Genomic DNA, 24,511 nt, shown 5'->3' with positions numbered 1-24,511 from the left:
GGCACGGAGACTTTCCAACACACTAGCACACCTGTAACAGTTCTGTGGCGAGCTTTGACACAGCAAGAATTATTTGAAAGCAGCCACACTACAGCTGTAAAACAGAAAGTGGGTCTTATTTTTTTTATGCAGGTGTCCAGTTAATATGTAGTTCATATAAAAGGAAAAAACAAAAGGTAAAGGACCCCTGGATGGTTTAATCCAGTCAAAGACGACTATGGGGTTGCGGCACTCATCTCGCTTTCAGGCCAGGGGAACTGGCATTTGCCCACAGATAGCTTTCCAGTTCATGTGGCCAGCATGACTAAACCATTTCTGGCACAATGGAACACCATGATGGAAACCAGAGTGCACAGAAACGCTGTTTACCTTCCCGCTGCAGTGGTACCTATTTATCTACTAGCACAAGGGTGCTTTGAACTGCTAGGTTGGCAGCAGCTGGGACAGAGCAATGGGAGCTCACTCTGTCGTGGGGATCCGAACCGCCAACTTTCTGATTGGCAAGCCCAAGAAGCTCAGTGGTTTAGACCACAGTGCCAGTAGAGTGCTCTACCAAATAAAATTTCAAGATTTTTTTTTTTTTTAATTCCCATCAAAATCTCAAAGCCACACACTTTCCTATCCTACAGATAACATACATCTTTCCATCTGAACTTAGAAAAACTCCTGGAGATATTTCTGTCATTCTCCTATGGTCTGGCACCAGGAGGCATTGGGGGATTTCGAGCTGCAGGGTTATTGGCACTGCACTGCGCAGACAGCCCAGCTCTGTTCTCCTCCAGCAGTCCTTTTACCCAGAGGTATTTAGGCTGGGTCCCTTTTGTTCAGCTTCTCCAGAGGAGGTATTGGTTACTTGAGAACCATAGTACTAAAATGTATCATGTTCGTCTCTTAACAACGAGAATGACAAATATTACTCCCTTATTGCGTTCCAGTTGAAGCAGCTGCTTCTAATTACCAGAAACAAAATGAAACGTTGTTTCCTTTTTCTGCTTCTTTGTAGAGAATAAATTTGGGAGCAAGAAGTGTAGTACTTCCCCAACTATAATCTCCCTCCCTTCCCTTTATAATCCCCTGAATAGCAGACAGATTCGTTTACTGACATTTCTACCAACAGGAATACAATTGTTAAGAATCTCCAGGTGCCACTAGAAGGTTTTGGCCTTGAAATAAGATAAGATGGAACATTTCCAACTCCCTCTCTTCCCAAAAGGAGGCTATTAAAAGCATACTAGACTCACAAAAAGCCTCCTTGGCATAAAGGAAAGAGAACCATAGGTTGTTGTTTTTTCCCTGTGTCTTTTTATTAAAATGAACTTATTCATTTGGGACTGTAGTAATTAGTTCTTTGTAAAAAAATTACAGCATGGCCTCTTTTATTGCAGGAGCAGCTGAAAATGGATAAAATCCACATTTCCATTTTTAATTTTGTTTCTCAGGAGCAGCTAATGCAGGAGATTGGAATTCTGAATCTATTTGCATGACAGTGACTTGCAAGAGCAGACAACTGGGGTCCCTGTTGCAGGTCACCTTCAAAAACAGGTTTTTAACATGTGTTCTGAAATCTCATAAAAAAGGCACCTAGGAACCCCTCTACTTATTTTAAACCTCAGCATTTTGGTGTGCCTTTTAAAAATATATATACAGATGTTCCACTTGACTTTATCAGCACTAGATCTCTCTGCCACTCCAACTCTGTCCCTCCTGGCATCTTCAGGGAAAACCTGACATTACTGTACTGTACTTGCTTAATGGACCTCAAGTGTTGCTTGGGCAACAGCAAGACATCTTCATTTGACCCAGAGCAGCAGTAAGTTTTATCAAGGCTGCACATTGATATAGGTCACCAGTGGGCTATTTACCATGTTTGTGTGTTTGTTTCCGATTGGGGACATCTACTGCAATACCTGAACATAGGACTAAGTTGGGGCTGCACGCTAGAATTTTTATTCTCCATCATCATCATCATCATCATTATTCTATACAGCAGCATATTGCGCACTGGCGGTTTTCTGCAAAAAGTGGTGGTGGGTGTGAAATAAACCACAATGACGATTTCGTTGGGGACACTGCCCGCTGAACACACTTTAATTTCATGACCGCAAAGGGCAGCTGAGCTTCAGCGGGTCTCTTCCTTATTGCATATTCCTATTGTTCCAGAGATCTGCGGCCCTCCCCGTGAAACAGGAGACCCCCGTGGTCGACTAAGGCGGACGCCTCGCCATCATCTGTCCCTTCGGCGAGGGCGAAAGAGGCTTTGCAAACTCGCGCGCAAGATCCTCGAGGCCACAGTTCCCCAAAAGCGCAGCAGAGCGCGCACACACACGCTCCTCCCCTGGGCCGGAGACGAAGCGGCAACCCGGCCGCCTTTCCCCCAAATCAGACAGGCAGCTCCTCCTCTAGGCCTGGCAGGGGCCGGCGGGGAGGCGTGGTCACTGGCACGGCGTCTCTTCGGCGGGGCGCGCCGGGGCGGGGTTCCCGGCTGCGGCTCCCGGCGCCCCTTCGAAGAGCTGCTGGGGACTGTCCGCCAGCAGCGTGGCGCGCACTTTCCGCTTCTCCTTGAAGCGGCCCGAGCGGGAGATCTTAAGGTTCCGGCGGCTGCCCGAGTTGGGCTGCTGGTTCTCTTGAGAGTCCGAGGGGCTGGGCGCGGCGGGGAGCATCTCCGAGGGCTCAGGCACCTGCCGAGGAGGCCACGCAGCCGCTGGCGATTCCTTGGGTTTTTTCCTGCTGGTCAGCGATTTCCACCAGGCGCCCGAGGAGCCGCCTTTGGCCGCGGGCCCTGTCGAGGGGGCGGCCGTGCCGGCGCTTTCGGCCATCTTCCGGAGGGCAGGAGGCGCCCGCGCGCCTCTTCCCGATCAGGGGGTCCTGGGCGATGCGCTGCACTCGGGGCCGGTGGCCTGGAGGGGAGGACAGAGAGGAGGGAGGCTTGTTTAGCAGCAGGAACTGGAGCCCTCGCCGACTTGGGGTCCGCGGTAGGAAGGAGACATTTAAGGGGGTGCGGGAGACATCGGGCGCACAGAGCGCAATTAGTAGGCTCCGCTGGAGGAACTGTCTAAGAGGGTCATCGTAACCATACGCAGAGACTCCACTTCCATCTTATTTTATTATTTACTCGCTTCCAAATTGTGACGCCAGGGCTTTCTTGAGGCCTGGGCTTTCCTCCCCCCCCCCCCCCCGCAAAAGGCTGCGCCAAAAACGTTTTGGTTCATAGAGGTCCTGAAGGATAGCTCCTTTGTTGAGCCTGAGACTCTTAATCTCAGGGTTGTGGGCAAAAGATGCATGCACTGCAAGGAGTTGGACAAGATGATCCTTGTGGTCCCTTCAAACTCTACAGTTCTATAATTCTACCCGGAGTAGGACTAACACTGAATATAACCCTCCCCCTCCAAACAAGAGGGAGATAGGTAAAGGTAAAGGGACCCCTGAGCATTAGGTCCAGTCATGGCCGACTCTGGGGTTGCGGCACTCATCTCGCTTTATTGGCCGAGGGAGCCGGCATACAGCTTCCAGGTCATGTGGCCAGCATGACTAAGCCGCTTCTGGCGAACCAGAGCAGCACACAGAAACGCCGTTTACCTTCCTGCCAGAGCGGTACCTATTTATCTACTTGCACTGGTGTGCTTTCGAACTGCTAGGTTGGCAGGAGCAGGGAACCAAGCAACGGGAGCTCACCCCGTCGTAGGGATTCGAACCGCTAACCTTCCGATCGGCAGGTCCTAGGCTCTGTGGTTTAAACCACAGCGCCACAGAGATACCACTGCATAAATAGGAAGTGCCCAGCTTGGGGGCATAATGGGGCTGATGAAAGCACTTTGTTAGGAATGTGGGGGCTGGGCCCTCCTGGTGATATTGGAGTGTATCTCCCACCACCACTGGCCCTGATGGGGACTGATATGGCCCTCCAGTTACTGTTGGGCTCCCAGGTACCCCAGCCCTTTCAGACCAATAGTATGAAGTGAAGATTTGTAATCATTTCCTTGTAAACCTATTAACAAAACCAAACAAAAACACATAAAACAGTTTTCCAAATATGTAGCACCCCTAAATGTGCTAGGGTGCAGAGCCAACCAGGTAATACGCTTTGCAGCAGCTCTCCTGCAAGATGCCGAAAGGAAGAAAAGCACTCTTGTTTTCTGCCCAGGAGGAGAGTTAATGAATAAATAAAAACCCCAAAGAAACAAGCTTGTGAAAAATGTCGTCATCACACTAACCGAATCTCCTGCTAATAAATATGTATTTTATTATTTATTATATTTATATTATATACAGAAGAGCCACCAGCATTGCTGCTTCAAGTTGTCTCTCAGTTCTTTGAGAGTGTCAGCAAACAGTTATTTGAAGACTTTTGGCCTGCTTCTTATTAAGAATCCCAGAGTGGGCCAAAACAATATCTTAAACCAGAAGCAGCCATAAAATATCAAAATTATATATACGGTCCAGTGAGGAAGAGTGAATTCTCAACATTCTCAACCAAACTCCAGGGTAAATAAGTTTTCAAAAAGTGTCCAAAGGACCAGTGGGAGGGCGACTGCATTTCTGAGGTGTCTGAATTGAGAATATAGGCAGGATTCAGTAGACATTATGTACTTAAATTTCAAAAAACTTTCAATAAAGTCCCTCGCCAAAGACTCCCGAGCAAACTAGAAGTCATGGAATAAGGAGACAGGTCATGGATCAGTAACTGGTCCCAGGACAGGAAGCAGAGAGTTGGAATGAATGGACCGTTCTCAAATGGGAGGGATGTAAGAGGTGGAATCCCTCAAAGATCTGTACTGTGTCACTTCATAAATGATATGAAGTTAGGAGAAAGCACTGAGATGTCCACATCTGCTGATAGCACACAACTGTTGAGGATGCTAAAACAAAAAGGGTTTGAGAAGAATTCCAAACGAAACTCTCCTGAATTGGCAGAATAGGCATTAAAATGCCAACTATAACTCAATGTAAGCAAGTATAAAGCGATGCACATTGGGTCAACAACAACATCATTCCAAACTTCATATATGCCAATGGTGTCTGGTCTGACAGTGACTATCTGGAAAAGAGATCTTAGGAATCATAGTTAATAGGTCAGTGAAAATGCAGCTGTGAAAAAAATCAAAACCCATGTCTACTAAGATCATTAGGAAGGGAATTGAAAACGAAACTGCCTAATTCAGTTGTACAAATCTATGGTGTGATAACACTTGAAATGCTTTGTATAGTTCTGGATGTCATACCTCAAAGGGAATATTCCAGAGCTGGAAGGAGTGCAGAAAAGGTGCATCTCAAATGATCAAGGGACTGGAGCCACTTCCCCATAAGGAAATCTACATTTGGGACTTTAAAGTTTAGGGGCGGGGGGAGTAAGGGGAGACAGGATAGAGATGTTAAAAAGAGAGATGCATAGTGTGAAGAAAGTGGATTAGAGGTATTTTCTCCCTCCTCATACTAGAAAAGGCGCAGCAAGCATTTTTTTCAGCCCAATGGCTGCACTTACCAATGGGCAACCTTCTGAGTATTGCATGCAAAAGTGGGTGTGGCCAAAGTGTATAAGTGGGTGTGGCCTTTTAAAAAAACACACTTGGAGATATCACAAGTACCTTCTGGCATTCCATAATCACAACAGGGGGTCTTGAAGGAGTGGTCCATACAAGAATGTGTGTGTGTGTGTGTATAATTTTTTACTTTTAGAAATTTAGGAAGCCTTTCTGCATGGATCCTTAGGAATGGTCATTTAATTATTATTTTTTTAAATGACAATTATGTACTGCTTGCAGGCTCCAAGTTATCTGTTCCTGTACAAGAGCCTGGGGTCATGCAATAAAGCTCTTGGAAGATTCAAGATGGGCAAAAGAAATGCATCACACAGTACATAGCTAAATAGTGTACAGTAAGCCTGTAACTTAAGTGGGTGTTATGTTTTGGGGATCGTGCCTAAAGCCAGAGTCACACACAGTCAAAGCACTTTGGGTGCAATGGCAGGTGAGATTACCAATGTCTTTTTTCCTGGATGTCCACCCCCTTTCCCTTCCCTTAGATTTTTTTTATTGTGAAGTACATAAAGCTGAGGGACGCGGGTGGCGCTGTGGGTTAAACCACAGAGCCTAGGGCTTGCCGATCAGAAGGTTGGCGGTTCGAATCCCCGCGATGGGGTGAGCTCCCGTTGCACGGTCCCAGCTCCTGCCAACCTAGCAGTTCGAAAGCACATCAAAGTGCAAGTAGATAAATAGGTGGGAAGGTAAATGGTGTTTCCGTGTGCTGCTCTGGTTCACCTGAAGCGGCTTAGTCATGCTGGCCACATGACCCGGAAGCTGTATGCTGGCTCCCTCGGCCAATAAAACGAGATGAGCGCCGCAACCCCAGAGTCGGTCACGACTGGATCTAATGGTCGGGGGGGGGATACCACCACTACGAAAGATAAGTGTGCTGGGTACCACAAGTGCTGTTAAGCTCGTGTCCTGCTTGTGAGTTCCCCATAGGCATCTAATTGGCCACTCTGAAAATAGGATGCGGGACTAGATGGTCCTTTGGTCTCACTCAGTAGGCCACTTCTTATGTCTTGCTTACGATGTTTTTGAACTCTGCTTCTTGGTCTAATGCTCATTGAGAAGGCTTAGGGTTGCAGCTTATTAATGGCAAAGTGCAAGCTAATGGTCTTGAAAATCAAGAGGTCTAATGTCCACAGAAATGGGCAACGTTTTGCATTAAGAATTTGTCAGTGTCTTATCATCTTTGCTTCTAACAGCAGTAGTCTGCGCATGTCTACTCACAAGTAAGTTCCATTGAATTTAATGGGACTTACTCCCAGATAAAGACAGAGGATTGAGTGGGACTCAGCTGCTCTCAACCTGCCACTGTTGATAGATTTCATAGGATAGGAACTGTGTCCATTCCTAAGCACATTGGTGAGGAAACTATGCAAACTTTAATTCATCTAGAATGCTTTGGAGAGTTAAAACCTTTCCACACTGCATAACCTTCTTTTGTACTAATGAAGTCATTAGCAGTAGTTAAACCTTTCCAAGACTGGCTAAGCAACCAAGAATTCAGTTGCTTAGCACAATTCATCAAAAGCTTCTTTGGTTTGAAGATTTAAACAGAGACTTGTGGTATTTCCAGTACACTGGGTTTCTGATCCAGCAGTACCTCCTGACAAGTCCAGCTATAGTTGAACATTTGCAGCAAAGTTCAGCACCATCAGCTTACAAAAATTTGCTAAGTGGGATTGAAATGTTAACTTTTCAGGTTTGTGAATTTTGCATTGGTATGTTGTTCACAGCAAACAATGGGAACAAAATGATTTGGTCTTAGGCCAAAACCACCCAAACTGAGTGAGCAGAAAACTGCAGTTCGGCATAAGTTTCACTGAACTCAGTACCCCAACTTCCAAGTAAACATGGATAAGGATGGATTGTGAGCCAGTTGAGACCTAGCCATCTCGTGCAGAGCAAAATTTTATTCAAAGTAGAAGAGACAGAATTAAAAATGTATTCTATATTCTAGTTTCAGCATATCTGCATAATCAGATATACCCAGTTATCAGTGTTTTGTCTCGGTTGGGATTGTTTCTTCTCTTCTCCATTCCCTTTGAACGCATGGCACAAATATAGCTCATTTTTCTGCACTTTCGGAATTTCTTTTTAATGCATTCCTTGAAGGCATACAGACACCAGATACATGTACTGTAGGTCTCATTTGCTTCCTAGTTGTGGCCTACTGTCTGATCAGACTTAAATGCAGTTGTCAATCTAGTTCCAATAATTGACAGGCAGATACCTTAAGGAAATATTCAAGCAAATCACAATAGTAATGGCTACTCCTTTTTTTCCTCCCAGGACCTGGAAGTCAGACATATATATACCCACCCTGGGGGTATCTTATGACAGAGGGTGAGATGTTAATAAATAATAGTACACTGTCTCTGAACATGGAGGTTCAGTTTAGCTATCATGGTTCTGTGACATGGAGACTGAGGATTAATTTCCTAGGACTACTTCACCCTGGGAGTTGAACTGCTAGGAGGAGACAGTCACATGCATTCCCCTTCCGTTCTGCAAACTTAACTCACTGGTTTTCTATTTTGTGCACACATCGGCTGAGTCACTACATAAGTGGTTCTTCTCCATGCAGCTGCACAAACCAACTATAAATGTTTCTGTAAAAGTTCGCTGGTGTTGTTCCTTCAGCTTGATAAGGAAATGGAAGGCAAACCTTGCTCCTTCCTACAAGGGAGCTTTCAGATTTTGCACAGCCTTATCACACAAACAGTGCTATGGTTTGTCATCATAAACTGATGATCATGACAGGTAGAGCCAGGCACTTTAGAAACTCTCTCCTAAATCTTCAACATGCTTTCATTTCTGAGAAGTTTCCTGCTTGCTTGTGAAGCAAAAAAACATTCTTGCTCTGTTGAATGATGGAACATTCATACTGGCTGCACTGGGGCCAGGATTTCACCCACAGCGTGTAGTATTTTGTACACGTAGAATCCATCGAGCAGAATGCAACTCACTGAATTGCTGCAAAGACCAGAATGAGGCAGGTTCCTTCGAAAAGCGGGTAAAAGTGATAAACTAAGCTTTTTTTTTTTTTTTGGAACGGTTAATTGCAACATTTATCTAATAGTGGCGGCCCCCTTTCCAGCAGGACTTGGATACTGAGGTAGCAGCTCTTCGTTGCCTTTGTTAATTAAGCTTGTTGCAAGTCATAGCTAGAGGGCCCAAGTTGCACCTGTACTGTGCAAGGAAACAACTCAGCAGGTGCAACTGAGGACACAGCAGAAAAATGCACTTTATAACTGGGGTTATTTTTTATGGCTAGATAACCCTTAGCTGTCAACATTTTGCTAATTTGAAAGGTGGGGTGAAACTGGGGAATTTTTTTATAGCAGAGCTATAATCCCCAAACTGCATCGCCCGCTATACACATGCTTCTTTAGGAGTGTCCTTTACCGGTTGCTTAATCCAGAGCTACTGGAGGGAAAACAAAGCCTGTTGGATTTCTGCCTATTATGCAGAAAGGGAGGGAAGGGGTGTGTGCATGTGTAAATAGCAACCCTCCATTTCAGAGCTCTTCAGAGATTACAGTAGTGTACCGGGACCCTCAGACATAGTTCCCGTTAAGTTCATTCAGCGGGATTATAAAACTGACCCCATGCACCTTTAATCAGAAGAAAGCCCAGATGTCTTCAGTGGGGCTTGCTGCCAAGTATATGACCCAGGATTGCAGCCTTGGACTGCAATCTTGTACACACTTAGCTAGCAACAAGTCCCACTGAAATCAACAGGGCTTTCCTCAGAGCAAACATGTACAGGTCGGCACTGTTAGTTCACGGCACGTGTCTTTGGGATTGAATCGTAGAACCGCAAGGGCTGGAAGGGACCCAAGGGGTCATCTAGTCCAACCCCCTGCAATGCAGGAATAAATTAAGAGTGCTGGGCTATCACTTGGGAGGCCAGAGTTCAAATCCCCACTCAGCCATGAAGCCCACTGGGTGACCTTGGGGCCAGTCACCATCCCTTAGCCTAACCTACCTCACAGGGGTTTTTGTGAGGATGAAATGAGGAGGGAGAACCATGTACACATCTTGAGATCCTTGGAAGATAAAGGTAATAAATCTGTAAATAGTACAGTGGTACCTCGGGTTAAGTACTTAATTCGTTCTGGAGGTCCGTACTTAACCTGAAACTGTTCTTAACCTGAAGCACCACTTTAGCTAATGGGGCCTCCCACTGCCGCCGCGCAGCCGCAGCACGATTTCTGTTCTCACCCTGAAGCAAAGTTCTTAACCTGAAGCCCTATTTCTGGGTTAGCGGAGTCTGTAACCTGAAGCGTCTGTAACCTGAGGTACCACTGTAATAAATCTATAAACCAGATAGACAGACAGACAGATAGATAGATGATAGATAGAATCCCATGCACACTTCTTGGGGAATAAGTCCCACTCAACTCACCGTGCGAAGGCAAGAAAATCCCCAATTGCTCCGCCTCAGCCACGCTGAAGCGCCCTTGCGTCCGCACTTAGGGCAGCTGACAGGAAGGAGGTGGCAGCCCAGCTCCGCGCCCGCCCACGCAGCATCTTTTGCCCGCTGCTCCCCCTCCCCCTGACCAGGCTGAGGAAGCCCCCCTCCCGCCCGCCTCTCAGGCGCGCCCCTCCCCTTTGCCTTTCATGCTGCAGGCAAGGTGCGCTCGTGCAAGGTGAGCAGCGCGCGCGCCCTTAGCCTGCGCGACAGGTGGGCGCCTCTGGGCAGATTCCCCCCCCCCCCAGGTCATGCGCGCGCGAGACGCAGGCGGAGAGGGCTCTTGCCGGGCACCTGTTGAAGAGAGCACCTGCCGGCTGAGGAGAAAGCAAGCGAAGGCGCGTCCTCGTGGGCTCTCACCTGGGCGCCGGAGGAGCGTCTCTTCTTCTTCTTCCTCCTGAGAGCAGGCGCGGTGCTGGAGGGAGTCAGTCCATCCTCTCGCCGAGAGCGTCGTTACCTGGGCTTCCTTCTCTGAGGGAACTACTCGCTGCCGCAGCAACAGGCTGACTCTTGAGAGCGAACGAGCGAGCCAGGGAACTTGGCCTCCTTCCGGCGCCCGCCCGCTCCAAAAGGGAGCGCCAACTTTCGCAGGTGACGAACAATCCGCCGTCGGAAGCCGGCCTTTCAGCTAGCCGTCTCTAGGGACGACCGCGAGCAGCTGGGGGGGGGGGGCGCGCTTGGGAAAGAGCGGCCGCGCTGTAAGGGAGCCAGCTTTCTCTCGCGCGCGCTTTTCGTGGCGAGGGAATCCCACCCGCCCGACTCACTTTCCTCGAAAGGTCTGAGCGGTGCACCTGATGCTCAGGCAACAAGGAAGCAGGTGCAGGTGAGCCCTCGAGAAGCGACCCCGCCCCTTCTCCTCCTCCCTAAACGGGATTGGTCCCTCTCGCAGGGGCAGCTGGACAACGATTGGCCTGGGAAGAAGAAGGAGTAGTAGCACGGTATAAATCAAGAGGCAAAGGGAGTTACAGGGCACAACTTTGATCTCTTTTGGAAGCTGGCCATGGCGGCAGCACACAACTTGGCTCTCTTCCTCAGCCCTGCGCTGATTTCCTTGTAATGCTGTCATGAGTTCTCCCCGCTTCTGGCACACTTGGTGCCCATGTGACCATTTGGCTAGGAGCAGGGATGAGAGAGAGCCAGGCACAATCGTTCTCTTAAGGCTTCGTAAAACCCTGCTTGTTTCGAAGAGTGCTTTCCGCTGCCCACATTTTGTGTGGCGTCTTAGGCCGTGTGTTCCCAAGCTGTGATAAGTCTTAGGATGTGTCTGTAGGGGGTGGTTGTCTGGGCTCTGGGGGGCTGCACCAGTGTGCCTGATTCACCCAAGCAACCCTAAGCAATCACAGCAAAACTGAAGCAGCTGCAGAGTCCACATGTCCCACAAAACACGGGATAACACAGCAGTTCCTGTTAATGGGCACTTCTGCAGCCAGGATGCTCCGGTACAGAGCTAGCTGGGTTTTTTTTGCCCCGGGTGAAGGTTTCAGAGGGGCACCATTGAGGCTCCCCACTGTATGTATTTGAAATTGTGTGGGGTGGCGCCAAACTGGGTCTTTGATCCAGGTGAAATAAAGCCTAGTTTCGCCGCTGAAAGGTGGCACGCTTTCTTTGTATGAAGTTTCAACAAAGTTGAGAGCATTTCCAAGTAAACTTGTGTAAGATCTGGCTGTATATTCATAGGAGTGTTTAAGTGAAGCAGGCCATGTGCAGTGGCTTCAGGCAGTAGTGTGAAGGCAGTGCTGCCCAATAGTCGAATGCTGGCCTTGGACAGAGGACACTTGAGATTGGAGTTAACAATTAGATCGTTTTGGGCAAGTCATTAATTTTCACAACCTGGATCTTATCTATAAAAACTCTCCTCATTCTAGAGAGGTCACCATTTATCTATCCTGCCACCTAAATCTCAAAATAATTTGAGAATTTCTTTCTCCACAACAGATTCCAGCCCTCAGGAATTTAAGGATGGTGTGTACAAGCAGCAATTGTTTTAGGTGCATCAAATATTTGTGCAACTGAACCTGGGAAGTGACCCAAAAACGTCACAAAAACATCACAAAAGGGGCAGAATGGGACAGGGGCGCAGACAGAATGGGGGCTTTTTCAATGGTGTTTCAGATATATGCGATTTCACTTAAACACATGGTGCCATGGAATGTAATCGCCATGTAAATTGGGAGTTGTCTGTATGATAAAATAAGCAGGTTCTTTGACCTTCTCTGAAGTTGTTTTAGGAAGGGAGCCTTGCTAGGTACCTGAGACAGGGAACAGGTGGGCACAATAGAGTTAGCATGATGGATACAAAGAGCATTGGAGGGCTTTCTGAACTTGTTGAAAGTTATCAGTACAAAACAGTCGCAAGATTTCACACGGACTTCAGAAGACCTTTATGCACTTCTTGTGTTTATATAGTAGCAGTTTAGTTGGAAACGAAGACACTATGTCCTGTTACTGACCCCTTTAAAGGCCTTGATTCATTTGCCATCAGTCTACAGGCTCGCAGTGTACTTAAGAGTTTGGAGATGCATCAGAGAGCACAAGAGACGCTGGGGAATGTGTGTCAGGGATGTTTGTTTGTGAAGCTCAAGGTACGCGAAGTACCCTTCCGCAAATAAATTGCAGAAGCCCACCAGTGAAATGATGGCTTTTTAGGCAGAGATCAGTTTTACCTCTTGAGACCTCATTGCCAGATTTCAGTATGGACTTTGGGCACAGCCCTGGGATGTATTATGTAGTCATTGTATTATGTACAATGCATCTTGAGCTCAAAAAACAAACTGGCAAAACCAGTTTCCATAAAATAGTACAAGAAGAAACTTCTGTAATATAGTTCAGCGTGTTTTCTCATTCAGGCACTTAATAAGCCTTTGAATAATGTGATTCAACATACTGAGAGCCATGTGGAAGAAAAGGAAATAATAAAAGGGAGTACATTTCTTGGATAACATAATGTAGCTTTCTTCATACTTGAGTTTTGTATTAAAATTGGTAAGATAATGATAGGTGACTGTAGTACTTAATACCAGGAAACTAAAACATAAAATATAGTATCTTCTATCTTGTTAAGATAGGCAAAGGAAAGAGAAACATGGTCAGGTTAAATGTAGGAAGTTGTATGAATCTTAGAACACCTGATAAGTCTATATATTATTTGAATTACTTTTATATTAGTTCTATCAGCAAAATCATTTTTAAACAATTCGTTGCATGTAAACTATATGAAAAATGTGCAGATCCTTAAACCAATATTTTTTTAAAAATGCATAGAGAAACCAAGTGTTTTCGCTTGCAGTGAAAATTACAGACAGGGACTCAACACATTTAATGGGATATTTCTCCCCCCTTTCCATTTACACTATCATAAATTACAAAGCATATTTCACTTCACAAAATAAAACCATTTCCATACCATTTTATGACAGTATTTAGTACATAAACCTACAACAATTGAAATCTGTACAACTTAGGAGACTCCCTTCTAGCATTGTACCAGCAAAGCAGACCTCACTTACATCTGGCCTGCAGCCTGGGTCGGTCTACTTAGCCCTTGGTGACCTACGTAAAGGATAACTGATATACATTATTTCATGTGCCTCCTTTTGTCTTTACTCTTTCTTCATTATCCATGTTGCACACTCCCCACCCCAATTTTAATAGAAACCTATGCTCCCTGAAATAATTCAGAAAACAGCATAATTGGGTTTTGAAACTTAGGATTTGTACAAATCAAGAGCAGAGCTCAATAGAGTCTTTTGTATTGCAAATTCAGTTTCGTAATAAACTATGCTACCTTTGTGTTTGAAATATTTGTACAAAAAAATCTCACGATGAGAAAATTCCATGTGAGAAAAAAGTCTAATATTAGGATGAATTTCATTATATTGCATTGAGAGGTCAACCTTTTGAAAGATAACCCCCCCCCCCCCCCGAGATTTGGTAATATACCAATTCTCTATCCTTCACCTCTCTTTCCTTTATTAACAAATTTGTCAGAAGACACTGAAGAAAAGTGTGTAATTTTACAGATGTTTTACTTTTATAAATACAGAAGCAAAGTAATGCAACTTGATTTTTAGAAATAATAATAAAAAATTAACCCTAAATAAGTGCTAACTTTTAAGCAAGGCCAGGTAATATCCAATATTCTGGCATCACTTATTTTAAACATTACTGTACTCCAAAAAATGTGTTACGTGTAGTAGTTGATGCTAGTGTCTGTTTATAAACCTTTAAGCTCCTCTTTTTGGAAGGAGGTGGATAAATAGAATACTGTATTTGTATACCTCTAAAAGCAAAGAACATGAATTGCTAGAACATAACAAACCAAATAATATTAAGATGAGCATGAGAAATGAAGTCTCATTAAAAGCATTTGCAATGAAAGAGGTATGTCAGGGTAATACTGCACTAGTGGTAAATGTTTTCAATATCCATAGCAATAATGCTTAAGAGAACTATACGGAAAGTCATCAATGCACCGCATTGAATTATATCTTGCTAAAATAAAATGACATTCCTGCAGCTAACTAAAATAAAAATATACTTTAAATACATGTTTGTTTCCATTTAGACATAGTATAATTATGTCTTAATTAGAAAGAAATTGTATACCCCCATAAAAACTAATACTGACAAACAACCTGATCCTTAAGATATCGGACAAGATAAAATATCCTGAAGGTAGGGTCTTCCTTTTCTCCTGTGTGAATAGAAATGCTGCCCATGTACCTTGGAAGTCGAACGGAATCCATTCTGGAAGTCCGTTTGACTTCCAAAGCGTTCAAAAACCAAAGCGCGGCTTCTGATTGGCTGCAGGAAGCTCCTGCAGCCAATCAGAAGTCACGGAAGCCCCGTTGGATGTTCGGCTTCCAAAAGAACATTCGAAAACCGGAACAGTCACTTCCAGGTTTCGATCGTTCGGGAGCCAAAACATTCGAGAACTAGGCTGTTTGAAAACCAAGGTACGACTGTATACAGAAATTATTTGTTCTGATACAAGGCATTATACAGTTCATAGAAGAGAACCAGGAAGACCCTGCCTGTACAGAAGCTCTGCTTGGAATCAGATCATGGACATTGTTACAATCCTACTACTTAATTTGCCATTATTTTCAGTAAGAGGAACACAACTGAAATAGTAGAGAGCATGTCTTGAGCACTACATTATAGTTGTCATGGGGAAAATAAATCCCATCAAGTCCAATTCCACTTATTTCCACATAACTACCATGATCTAGAAATCATTGCATGCCAAAGCAGGATGCAAGAAACCTGTTTTCCCCCCCATATATGGTTTACCCTCCTTGAATCAAGGTTTACAACTACAATCTTACAAGTCTGCTATGCTGACCCAGTTCTTTTCAATAGGAACTGTGCCAGCATAGTACTTTGAGCATCAGGTTGAAAGTACTTTTTTGCTTCAATGATCTAAATAAAATACAAAGTTTGTGTCCTTTAATAAGTTACAGTAGAACAGTCTGTAACCTTTCTACATCGTTAACACTGGAAGCAAGGCAAAAGATACAAGGCAAGATGCTTTTCTTCTGACCTTTGTTCTTTCTTAAATAATTAAAAAAGAGGCATATGTCTATAAGACAAACCCTTTTAATTAAATGTTTTGGTGTTCATCTGCAACACTGCAGAAAATAATGTGCTACCCTTTTTTTTCTTATGGGAATTTGTTTTCCCTTTGAACTTGTATTTTCATAGCAGATGGCCATGAGTTTATAGCTTTGTTCATTTAAAACAAAACATCTTCATTTTCTATCAATATTTGCACAATGAGTTTCTGGTACCGCATGTCATTGAGTGTCGCAAGAGTGCTGTCTTCTGGGGGTCGCATTAAAGTAGGTCCAAACACTATTCCCAAATTTTCAGCGTTCATAAAATTGTCTTTTTCATTCATGGTAATCCTAAAGGTGAAAGAAAAGTGATATCTCTGTTAAACTGTTTTCCCACCCTTTCTTTATACCCAGAACTGATTGGGAATTCTAGGAAAACACAAAAAAGTGCAGTTTTGAAAAGCTCAGTTCAGGCATAGGCAAACTCAGCCCTCCAGATGTTTTGAGACTACAATTCCCACCATCCTTGACCACTGGTCCTGTTAGCTAGGGATCATGGGAGTTGTAGGCCAAAAACATCTGGAGGGCTGAGTTTGCCTATGCCTGGCTTAGTTAGCAATCTTGATTCAAGGTTATATCCAAACAGAAACAAACACCTGCTCTTTCATCTTAGGAACCGTCATGCAAAGTTTCCGTATATCTTAAGAGGTGTCCAAATGCATAGGGCACAGAGAAACTACTTTTCAAAATATATAGTAGATGTTTGCTTCACATGCTGAATAATGGTTGTTTCTGCACTGCAATAGTGGCCTGGGGGGGGGGGGCTGGAGCCACCTTTCCAACATCGACTTTTTGGCAACCTGGATGGAAATATTGGAGGACAAGGCAGGAATAAGGTTGGGCCTGTACCATAATGGTTCTGTTGGTTCACCCACAGGCCTATACCATACTGGCTCCAGCTCCCACCGCAGTGTCAATTTGTTGTGCAACTGCTCTGTCCAAGAAAGCTGCAGTGACGTCAGTGTTGGCAGGCTGGTAAGTTACGCTGTGCACTTAAATGGAGACAGGAGATCAGAGCAGCATACTCACCTTTTTTGAAAGGGGGGCACAATTACATGTGGGCAGGAGAGTTCCATGTGAAGGGCCCCCGTGGACAAACTGGTCGTCAATTTTTTCCCCTACACTTTTAGTAATAAACTAAACCTTTTTGTGTGTGTGTGAACCCACTTGGAAACAAAGTTTTGAATTAACTGTGATCTCTATGATGACTGATTGTACTCTCAGGTATCTTTCTACATGTCTAACATTTCTGGTTTACTTATATGGCTGTGACTTGTTGATTGGTAAAGGGACCCCTGACCATTAGGTCCAGTCGTGACCGACTCTGGGGTTGCAGCGCTCATCTCGCTTTATTGGCCGAGGGAGCCGGCGTACAGCTTCCGGGTCATGTGGCCAGCATGACTAAGCTGCTTCTGGCAAACAAGAGCAGCGCACGGAAACGCTGTTTAACTTCCCGCCAGAGCGGTACCTATTTATCTACTTGCACTTTGACATTCTTTCGAACTGCTAGGTTGGCAGTAGCAGGGACCGAGCCACGGGAGCTCACCCCGTCGCAGGGATTCGAACCACCGACCTTCTGATCAGTAAGTCCTAGGCTCAGTAGTTTAACCCACAGCGTCGTAAAACTGGTTAAAATTTGAAGATACTACTACTACTACTACTACTACTACTACTAAAATTACTCATAATAATTTTATTATTTATACCCCACCCGTCTGGCTGTGTTGCCAGAAATTTCTTCTGCAGTGATGGTTTAAAATGCTTTTAAAAGCATATTTCTTTATGAAGAAAGAAAGAAAGATGATCAAGCCTCCTTTTATAGGCAAATTCGCTTACTTTTTGAGATGAATCATCAGGTATCTAAGAGTCTCGTAATGTGCTGCAGGAAGTAACATCAACACTTCGTGGACAGCTTCTAGTCTTTCATCAGCATTGGAGAGTTCTACGTGATACAAAACAAGATTCTTGTAAGCTTTATCAGATTTCAAAGTTCAATAAAAAATACAATTAAACAAATCCAGTATTCCTGCTGCTGCAGGAGTTTTAGAATTGTGGAGTTAAGGTTATGACAAAACTATATAAATAAATGAAATGCCTCAGTACTTACTTGCTGCATCTATAAACTTGGAATATGTATCGTAGGTGATAACCGGGATAGGCAGATCTCTGAAATACAGCTTCAGTGCTCCAGCAATAATATTTATGTCTGGATATATGTTGGCAGAGACGTCTGCCTTGTCACCATCTAGAAAAGAATGAGATGGTTTAAAGGTCCTACTTTTTCTTTTGCCAAAGACATTCTTGAGTTATCTTGTCAAACATTGCTCATGTTTGGGTTTTGAATCACTGGAAAATGAAGAAGTTCCATAACCTGGACACTACACAGGATACCTTTTCACACATCCCTACCAACTATACCTCAGATGGAGCTGGGATGTGCCTATGGATCTTCCGATGTCAACCTCTGTGGATGGACATATGACCATATGGGAAGACATGTTCCCTTATGAATGCTTATCCCAAACTCTTTTAAGGCTTCAAAGTGAACGCCTTGAGTTATATACCCCTGAGTTTATTCAGCCAGTGAAGCTAAAACAATCAAGAAGTTGCACGTTCCCATACACTGGCTCCAGCAAACACATTTGCTGGATCAATTTGTACTAGCTGAAATGTTTTTCTGAAGGCATTTCAAAGACAGTCCCTTGAACAGTGTACTGTAGTAGACCAATCTCATTTTATTTAAAAGATTTAAGGATACCTTTCAGTGAAACTATCAGTGCAGCACATAAGGAACTATTATAAAACCATGAGTATAAAATCTTATTTGTGTGGTGGGGGGGGGGGCAGGGAGAGAGAGTGTTTTAGGAACAGTTTACTAAGTAGTTCAGTTTTCAGGCACAAAGTTTAAATTTGTTCAGAAGTAATCCACTCTTCTGTCCCTTTAGAAAACAAGTGATAAACCTGCTTTCTCAGGTCTTGCTTTAAAATAGGTCCTTGTATCTATTCCTTCCTCTACGTCACAGTACTTTGTTTTGCTTATGAAAAGCCCTGCAATAAAGTTTTAAAATGCATTTGTATTTAGCAGAATAAATAATCATTTTGCGAAGAAACCTGTGGCATTAAACTTGAAGCGACATGAAATATATCCACAAAAATTTCATTTAGAGCAGATGTATAGCTGAGTTACTTGTGAAGGCCAAATTGTAAGTTTAACACCGCAGCAATAATCATACTTATTAGGAAGGAGCTAAATTGTAACTGAATGAATCTTCAAGTGTAATTATAAATGTGTTTGTGACTGGGGATCAAGTCTTTAAAACAAACAGTCTATGTATCTGATACAGCAGAGTGAACCCGCATATTAGCATTTACTCTAATACAGCACCAGTATTTCCATCACAGTGTTTATTCTGCACCAGCCAGGCTCATATTTATCCTCATATACTTGGTACGGTAGCGTTAGCATTATAAAACGTTGTTTGGACAGCTCTATTTAATTGCAGTACAATGAGATCTAAAGTGCTACAGTGAAAGCAAATGCTTTGTGGGGGAAATGCTGCAGCTGCCTCTATATCCATCCAGATATGGTAAAGCAGAATGCCATATCCCCTTTTCAGGCTATCTGCACGTTTACAAAATAAAAGTGACATTCATAGGTTATCATAGCAAGTCATATCATGGAGGAGTTTTACTTGGAAGTTGGTAAGTATCTCTCTGCCTGTAACTTGTTATAAGCTAAACAGATGGGGAAAGACTGAAGGCCACTTAAAAGGCAGGAATGTGTGCACCCTAGAACATGGGTAGGCAAACTAAGGCCCGGGGACCGGATCTGGCCCAATTGCCTTCTCAATCTGGCCCGCGGACGGTCCGGGAATCAGTGTGTTTTTACATGAGTATAATCTGTGCCTTTATTTAAAATGCATCTCTGGGTTATTTGTGGGGCATAGGAATTCGTTCATTCCCCCCCCCCCAAAAAAATATAGTCCACCCCTCCCCACAAGGTCTGAGGGACTGTGGACTGGCCCCCTGCTGAAAAAGTTTGCTGACCCCTGCTCTAGACACATAGCAAATAAAAAAATTAATTCTGATGAAAAGCACTGCTCAAACTGGAATTGCTCTAAGAATCTATGGTATCTATGGATTCCATCACTGTATTTTTTCTTTTCAAACATTCAAAAGGCACTCCAGAAAACAAATGTACTCTTTCGTGAACTGCAATATGCCACAAACTGCAGGTGTATAAACAATTGCTCGTTCTGAAAATTTGTGTTATTGGATGCTAATAAGAATCAGCCAGCTGGAGAAAATAAGTAGTTTTAGAGAGCAGTGGTACTGATAAAGGAAGTTGCAGTACTTTGGAGGTGTTTGACCATGATTCGGTCAAGGGGTCCATCACAAACAAGCCACATGCAGCCATCTTTCTTTGTTTGCTTGTTTAGCAACTTTGTCCTCAACAGCTCACTGTCCTGAATAGATTTTTTTTTTTAAACAGTAACATTTTGAAAGCAACCTAGGTGGGCATGTGGAAAATACCAATGATGAATGAACCAGAAAAATAACATCTTAGTCTACACATAACTATCTCTGCAACTGCTGAATTTCTAGAGTACAATTCTTGCAAATTTAGCAAATTCATACAACCTATAAGCTATTTTAAATCCAAACACAGGGAAGCTGTTTGGCACGATGAACTGTTGGTGTGCAGCTGTTTACGATGTGGAACTGCTTTTTTTTTAAAATGAAATAGTAGTATATAAGCATTTTAATAAATTCCTATGTTAATTATGCAACCACAGACCACCAAACAAGTTATGGTGGCATGTTGAGGAACAGGTCACTTCGGTAGTCTCCTTGTGGTAGGAATCACATGCATCTCAAAGTTCAGTGGCCATATTTTAAACAAGCTGACAAGAGAAATTGTGTTTGCCCGTAGTTTATAACACATACTAAAGGTGAATCTACCCACAATGCTTAATGCATAACATGTATTACATCTCTTATTTCTCTTAAATTAATTGCAGTTATGAAGGGCAGAACAAAAGAGGAGATGAGGTTTCTCTCTTCAGTTGCTAGCCATGTCTCCCTGAATATTAACCCCCTCATGTGCCCATGAGGCTTAGTAAAAAAGTTCCCATTAGTGCCAATGAGGCTAATGCCTCTTTGCAAAAAAAACAAAATAAAGCAGAAAAAAATAGTGATGTAGATCCTTCTTTAGTAACAACCCTCAAATATGAGATGTGTGGTGCCAAGCAGGACAAACAACCAACTAAAGCTCAGAATGCACTTGTTACAATGAGAACTCTATGAACAAGCTGTACAATGAATGTTTTATATGCTAGCAGGAACAGAACTGGTCAACAATACCAGCACAGTGAGCGACTGTTGCTGTACAGCATCCATATTCATTCCGTGGAAGAATAAATAAACATTATTCCTATCAAGCTTACTCAGTGGAATTAACAGTCACAAATATACTGACCTGATTTTTACTCTAAAGCTCAACAGGCCTTATAGTATAGTGATAATGTAATTTAGACCCTCATTATTTTAGAGATGGTGGGGGGCAGAATTTAATATGCAGAAACAGAACGTGGTATAGTCCTTCCTGAAACGAAGCAGTTCAAATAGGTATGTTTTGAGACACTGTGCATCTTCCTACTCACCCCAAGACATGTTTTAACATACGTGGTAAATGCCAATAGAAACCAGTACATAATAAAATAGCCTTAAAGTATTGTGGGCCTCTCATTATTACACCATCAAAACATGTGCAACGCCAATGAACACAGGGTATGTACAAGCTTTCGAAAGCTAAAATATTGCCGACAAGCTTTCCACAGCTAAAATGTACTGTACCTCGATCAAAGGCCATTTTGACATCTTCAATGTGTTCAGTGAACCCCGAGACTCTGTAAATCCCTTCTGACTTCAAACCTGCAGGCAAAAATTTCATCAGCTGCTGTTTAGTCTAGGGATACATTTTCACACTCCAGTTATTTTTTACTTCTTTTCACAAGTTAGCTTCTGCCTCCCGAATTCTCGGAACAAGAGAAATTACTCATCATATAGCCATCTTTTGACAGAGCTCTCACAGTTGGTTAGTTATGCCCCCTTTAGGCCCATAACAGCAATCATTAGCTTTTAAATAATGAGGGTTTTTTTCCACACACACCATGTGTGTAGGGGAGAAAATTGGAGGATCGGTTTGAGGATCTATAACAGATAACTTGAAATCCCTACGTTGGAAAGGGAGGCTGACACTATTTAAGCACAAGGGTGCAATTCATCTTGTAACAACTGAGCGTTGCAAGGAAGTAGAGAGATGCTTCAAGTGATGAATGGGACCATGGAAGGGCCTTGAACCTTCTATCCTAGCAACCGCTCTCCAAGGTCTCAGGCAGAGAGCCTTCCAAGGCTTGCTAGCCTTTTCTCTCTTTTTTTAACAGGAATTTAATATAGAATTTCCTGCATGCAACCCGTTAGTTCTCTTACTGAGCTGTATGACCTTTCCCACATAAGGATGATGACTTAATTTAAGCTAATGGCTTGGATTGTAGCGGAAATCAATTTGAGGAAGTGCATGGAAGTTTCCCATCCTCTCCTTGTCCCTGCAGCCATCTGAAATCCTCCAAAAGGCGGCTCTTTCATTCTCTGAACTTCAAAGCTCCTCTTCCAGCAGCCTCAGATGCCACATCCCACATTGTCCAGAAGGGTGGATTCTTGGGGGTGGGGGCGCAGGTGGCTTCAGGTGGGAAGAGGGCATCAAAAACTGCTGTAAAATTCCTAAATTTCACTTCTCTTGGGATCCACACAGGGCCGGATTTAGGTTTGATAAGACCCTAAGCTACTGAAGGTAGTGGGGCCCTTTATATATCCAGCTGTCCTTTGTCAACAACAAATTGTCACTGTTTTTTGTGTTGAATATATGCTATATGGTAATTTATGGACCTAATGGGTATCTAAAGTCATTTGCACATGCAGAATACAGGCACCCTATATATAGAAATGAGCAAACCAGGGATATTTTAGGGAGCAGGCTAGCAGGCGGGGCCCATTACTTACATCATAGGAGCCTACACAACACAAAACACTGTTACTGTATGTAGGTTTTATTTTATTTGTTTTTTATCTTATATTTTGGAAATGTACATCCAGTTTTTTCCCCTTTAATTTTTTTTGGGGGCCCGAAGAGACTGGGGCCCTAAGCTATAGCTTGTTTAGCTTATACGTACGTAAATCTGGCACTGGATCCACACCATTGTCTTCTAATATCTATACTCACTCAGCTACTAAGATGATGTGGGTTAACTGGAAATGATTAACTTTGGTCTATTAACTTAATTAAATATATTCCAGTCCATTTTACACTGTGTAGAACTTAATTGGACACAACCCTGGTGGCACAATCGAGAGATTTAAATTTCCTATAACAGTTCTAGGTTTGATTTATGATATACACATTGATTGATTGATTGATTGATTGAATTTATATCTTGCCCTATTGAAGCCTTCTATAAGTATTTTCTTCTATTATTTATAGGCTAAGAGTTTATTTTACATTAATATCTTAACATGCATTTGTTCATTTCACATTAGTTTCTGCAACATAGGCTTGGTTATCATTTTGAAAGCAATTGGACTTTACTATAGCTCCCAACAGTTTTAATTGGAAAGTGCAATATTTACTGGAAAAATTAAATGTGAGGGGGCATAGTTTTCTACATTGAAAAATGTAGCTAAATATATTAAATAATTAAAACAACGCACATTGTTTGTGTGGTAGTAGTAGTGAACTATAATTCGCTTCCTCAACCAAATGAGGTTAAGTTGTTCTTCAAAGTAAATGCTTTAAACAATTTGTTCATAAAACTTTTCCCCACAAAGGAATATAAAGAAATCAGATTTTATATAAAACATGTAATTTAAAATTACTTAGTTTTCTGTAATATAATATCTGATTACGTTTGTCAGTCAGTGATATTATATTAGCGTTCTAGTAACCCAGTGAAGGAAATCCTATTTCATCAACATGTAAATACCTCTTGCTTCGATTTCTCGAATACATATGTCCACTACCATGGGTCTCTGTGAATTGTGGGCCTTCACTAGTGTGGTGAGGTCACAGCAGTAGACTCGTTTGATTCTCTTGAGGTCTGGTTGGCAGTCATTGGGGACGTATTTTGAACACTGTTTGTGTACGTTCAATCCACAGTCTGTAAAGAAAGTATCAGTGTTACTTTGAGTTTTTTCTATTTTACTCTCAGAAAGAATGAAAACATTCTACATGTGAACATCTTAGCTCTCAATTACTCTTACTTTTCACCGCACACAGTAAATTACAAGGCAATAGATCAATTTGTAAATATAACAAAGGTTGGCAGGCAAAAATATGCGAAGAAATGAAATTCTATGAGTATAGGGTTGCCATATTTCAAAAAGTGAACATCCGGACACAAAAGTTGTTGAGCTTCTGATATGGGCTGCCATATGACTGGGTTTCCCCAGAAATTTTAACCAATTTTTGAGAATTCCGTTCTGATGAATGAATCCCAGATGTATGGCAGCCCTATGTAATATAACATTTGAATCTTACTCTAATTCTCTAGTAATGTAGCAGGTACATGAAGCACATATGAGCAACTGTTAAGGCTGAAACAAAAAATTTTGGCCACCGTGTGGAGAATGTGGAAAATGCTTCCAAGTGCCTGTGGTTCTAATATATTTGAAACGGGTTGACAAGATGTTCAGATCATTTCAGTGCTAACTGAAATAAAGACAGGTAACTGTAACAACAACAACAAATTATGTGTATGCTGTCCATCTGACTAGGTTGTCCCAGCCACTCTGGGCAGCTTCCAACAAATTAAAACAAATTTTAAGGACCAAGACTGTAAT

The 24,511-nt window shown here is 43.0% G+C and overlaps 2 protein-coding genes across 4 annotated transcripts in view; both read right to left on the bottom strand.

The window, feature by feature from the left end:
* Positions 1–1,279: 1,279 nt before the first annotated feature.
* PRR15 (proline rich 15) lies at positions 1,280–13,161 on the bottom strand. 2 transcript variants are annotated; one of them, XM_080975138.1, is made up of 2 exons: positions 10,362–13,161; positions 1,280–2,897 (listed from the first exon to the last, which is right to left on the bottom strand). In XM_080975138.1, exon 2 carries the CDS (start codon positions 2,814–2,816, stop codon positions 2,433–2,435), a length of 384 nt encoding a protein of 127 aa, XP_080831264.1. In that variant the 5' UTR covers positions 2,817–2,897; positions 10,362–13,161; the 3' UTR covers positions 1,280–2,432. The 2 variants fall into 2 exon arrangements, with proteins under 2 accessions (XP_080831264.1, XP_080831265.1); XM_080975139.1 differs by lacking the exon at positions 10,362–13,161 and adding an exon at positions 9,936–10,058.
* Positions 13,162–13,302: 141 nt separating this feature from the next.
* The window catches only part of CHN2 (chimerin 2), a 145,117-nt gene continuing 133,908 nt past the window's right edge, over positions 13,303–24,511 (bottom strand). For both annotated transcript variants that reach the window (XM_080974951.1, XM_080974952.1), the window contains 5 exons: positions 23,656–23,829; positions 21,473–21,550; positions 17,724–17,861; positions 17,453–17,558; positions 13,303–15,907 (listed from right to left, as the gene is read on the bottom strand). In XM_080974951.1, coding sequence (XP_080831077.1) covers positions 15,736–15,907; positions 17,453–17,558; positions 17,724–17,861; positions 21,473–21,550; positions 23,656–23,829 — 668 coding nt within the window. In that variant the 3' untranslated portion in view covers positions 13,303–15,735. The remainder of the gene's footprint in view (positions 15,908–17,452; positions 17,559–17,723; positions 17,862–21,472; positions 21,551–23,655; positions 23,830–24,511) is intronic.

This window comes from Podarcis pityusensis, assembly GCF_964106645.2.
Source record: "Podarcis pityusensis genome assembly, chromosome: 12".
In the NCBI taxonomy this organism is placed as follows: domain Eukaryota; kingdom Metazoa; phylum Chordata; class Lepidosauria; order Squamata; family Lacertidae; genus Podarcis; species Podarcis pityusensis.
Note: the sequence above shows the minus strand (reverse complement) of the source record. Positions and strands in the feature narration are given on the sequence as shown.

Excerpts from the sequence above, each read along its gene's own strand:
- PRR15 (XM_080975138.1), bottom strand. The coding sequence starts at position 2,816 with ATGGCCGAAAGCGCCGGCACGGCCGCCCCCTCGACAGGGCCCGCGGCC.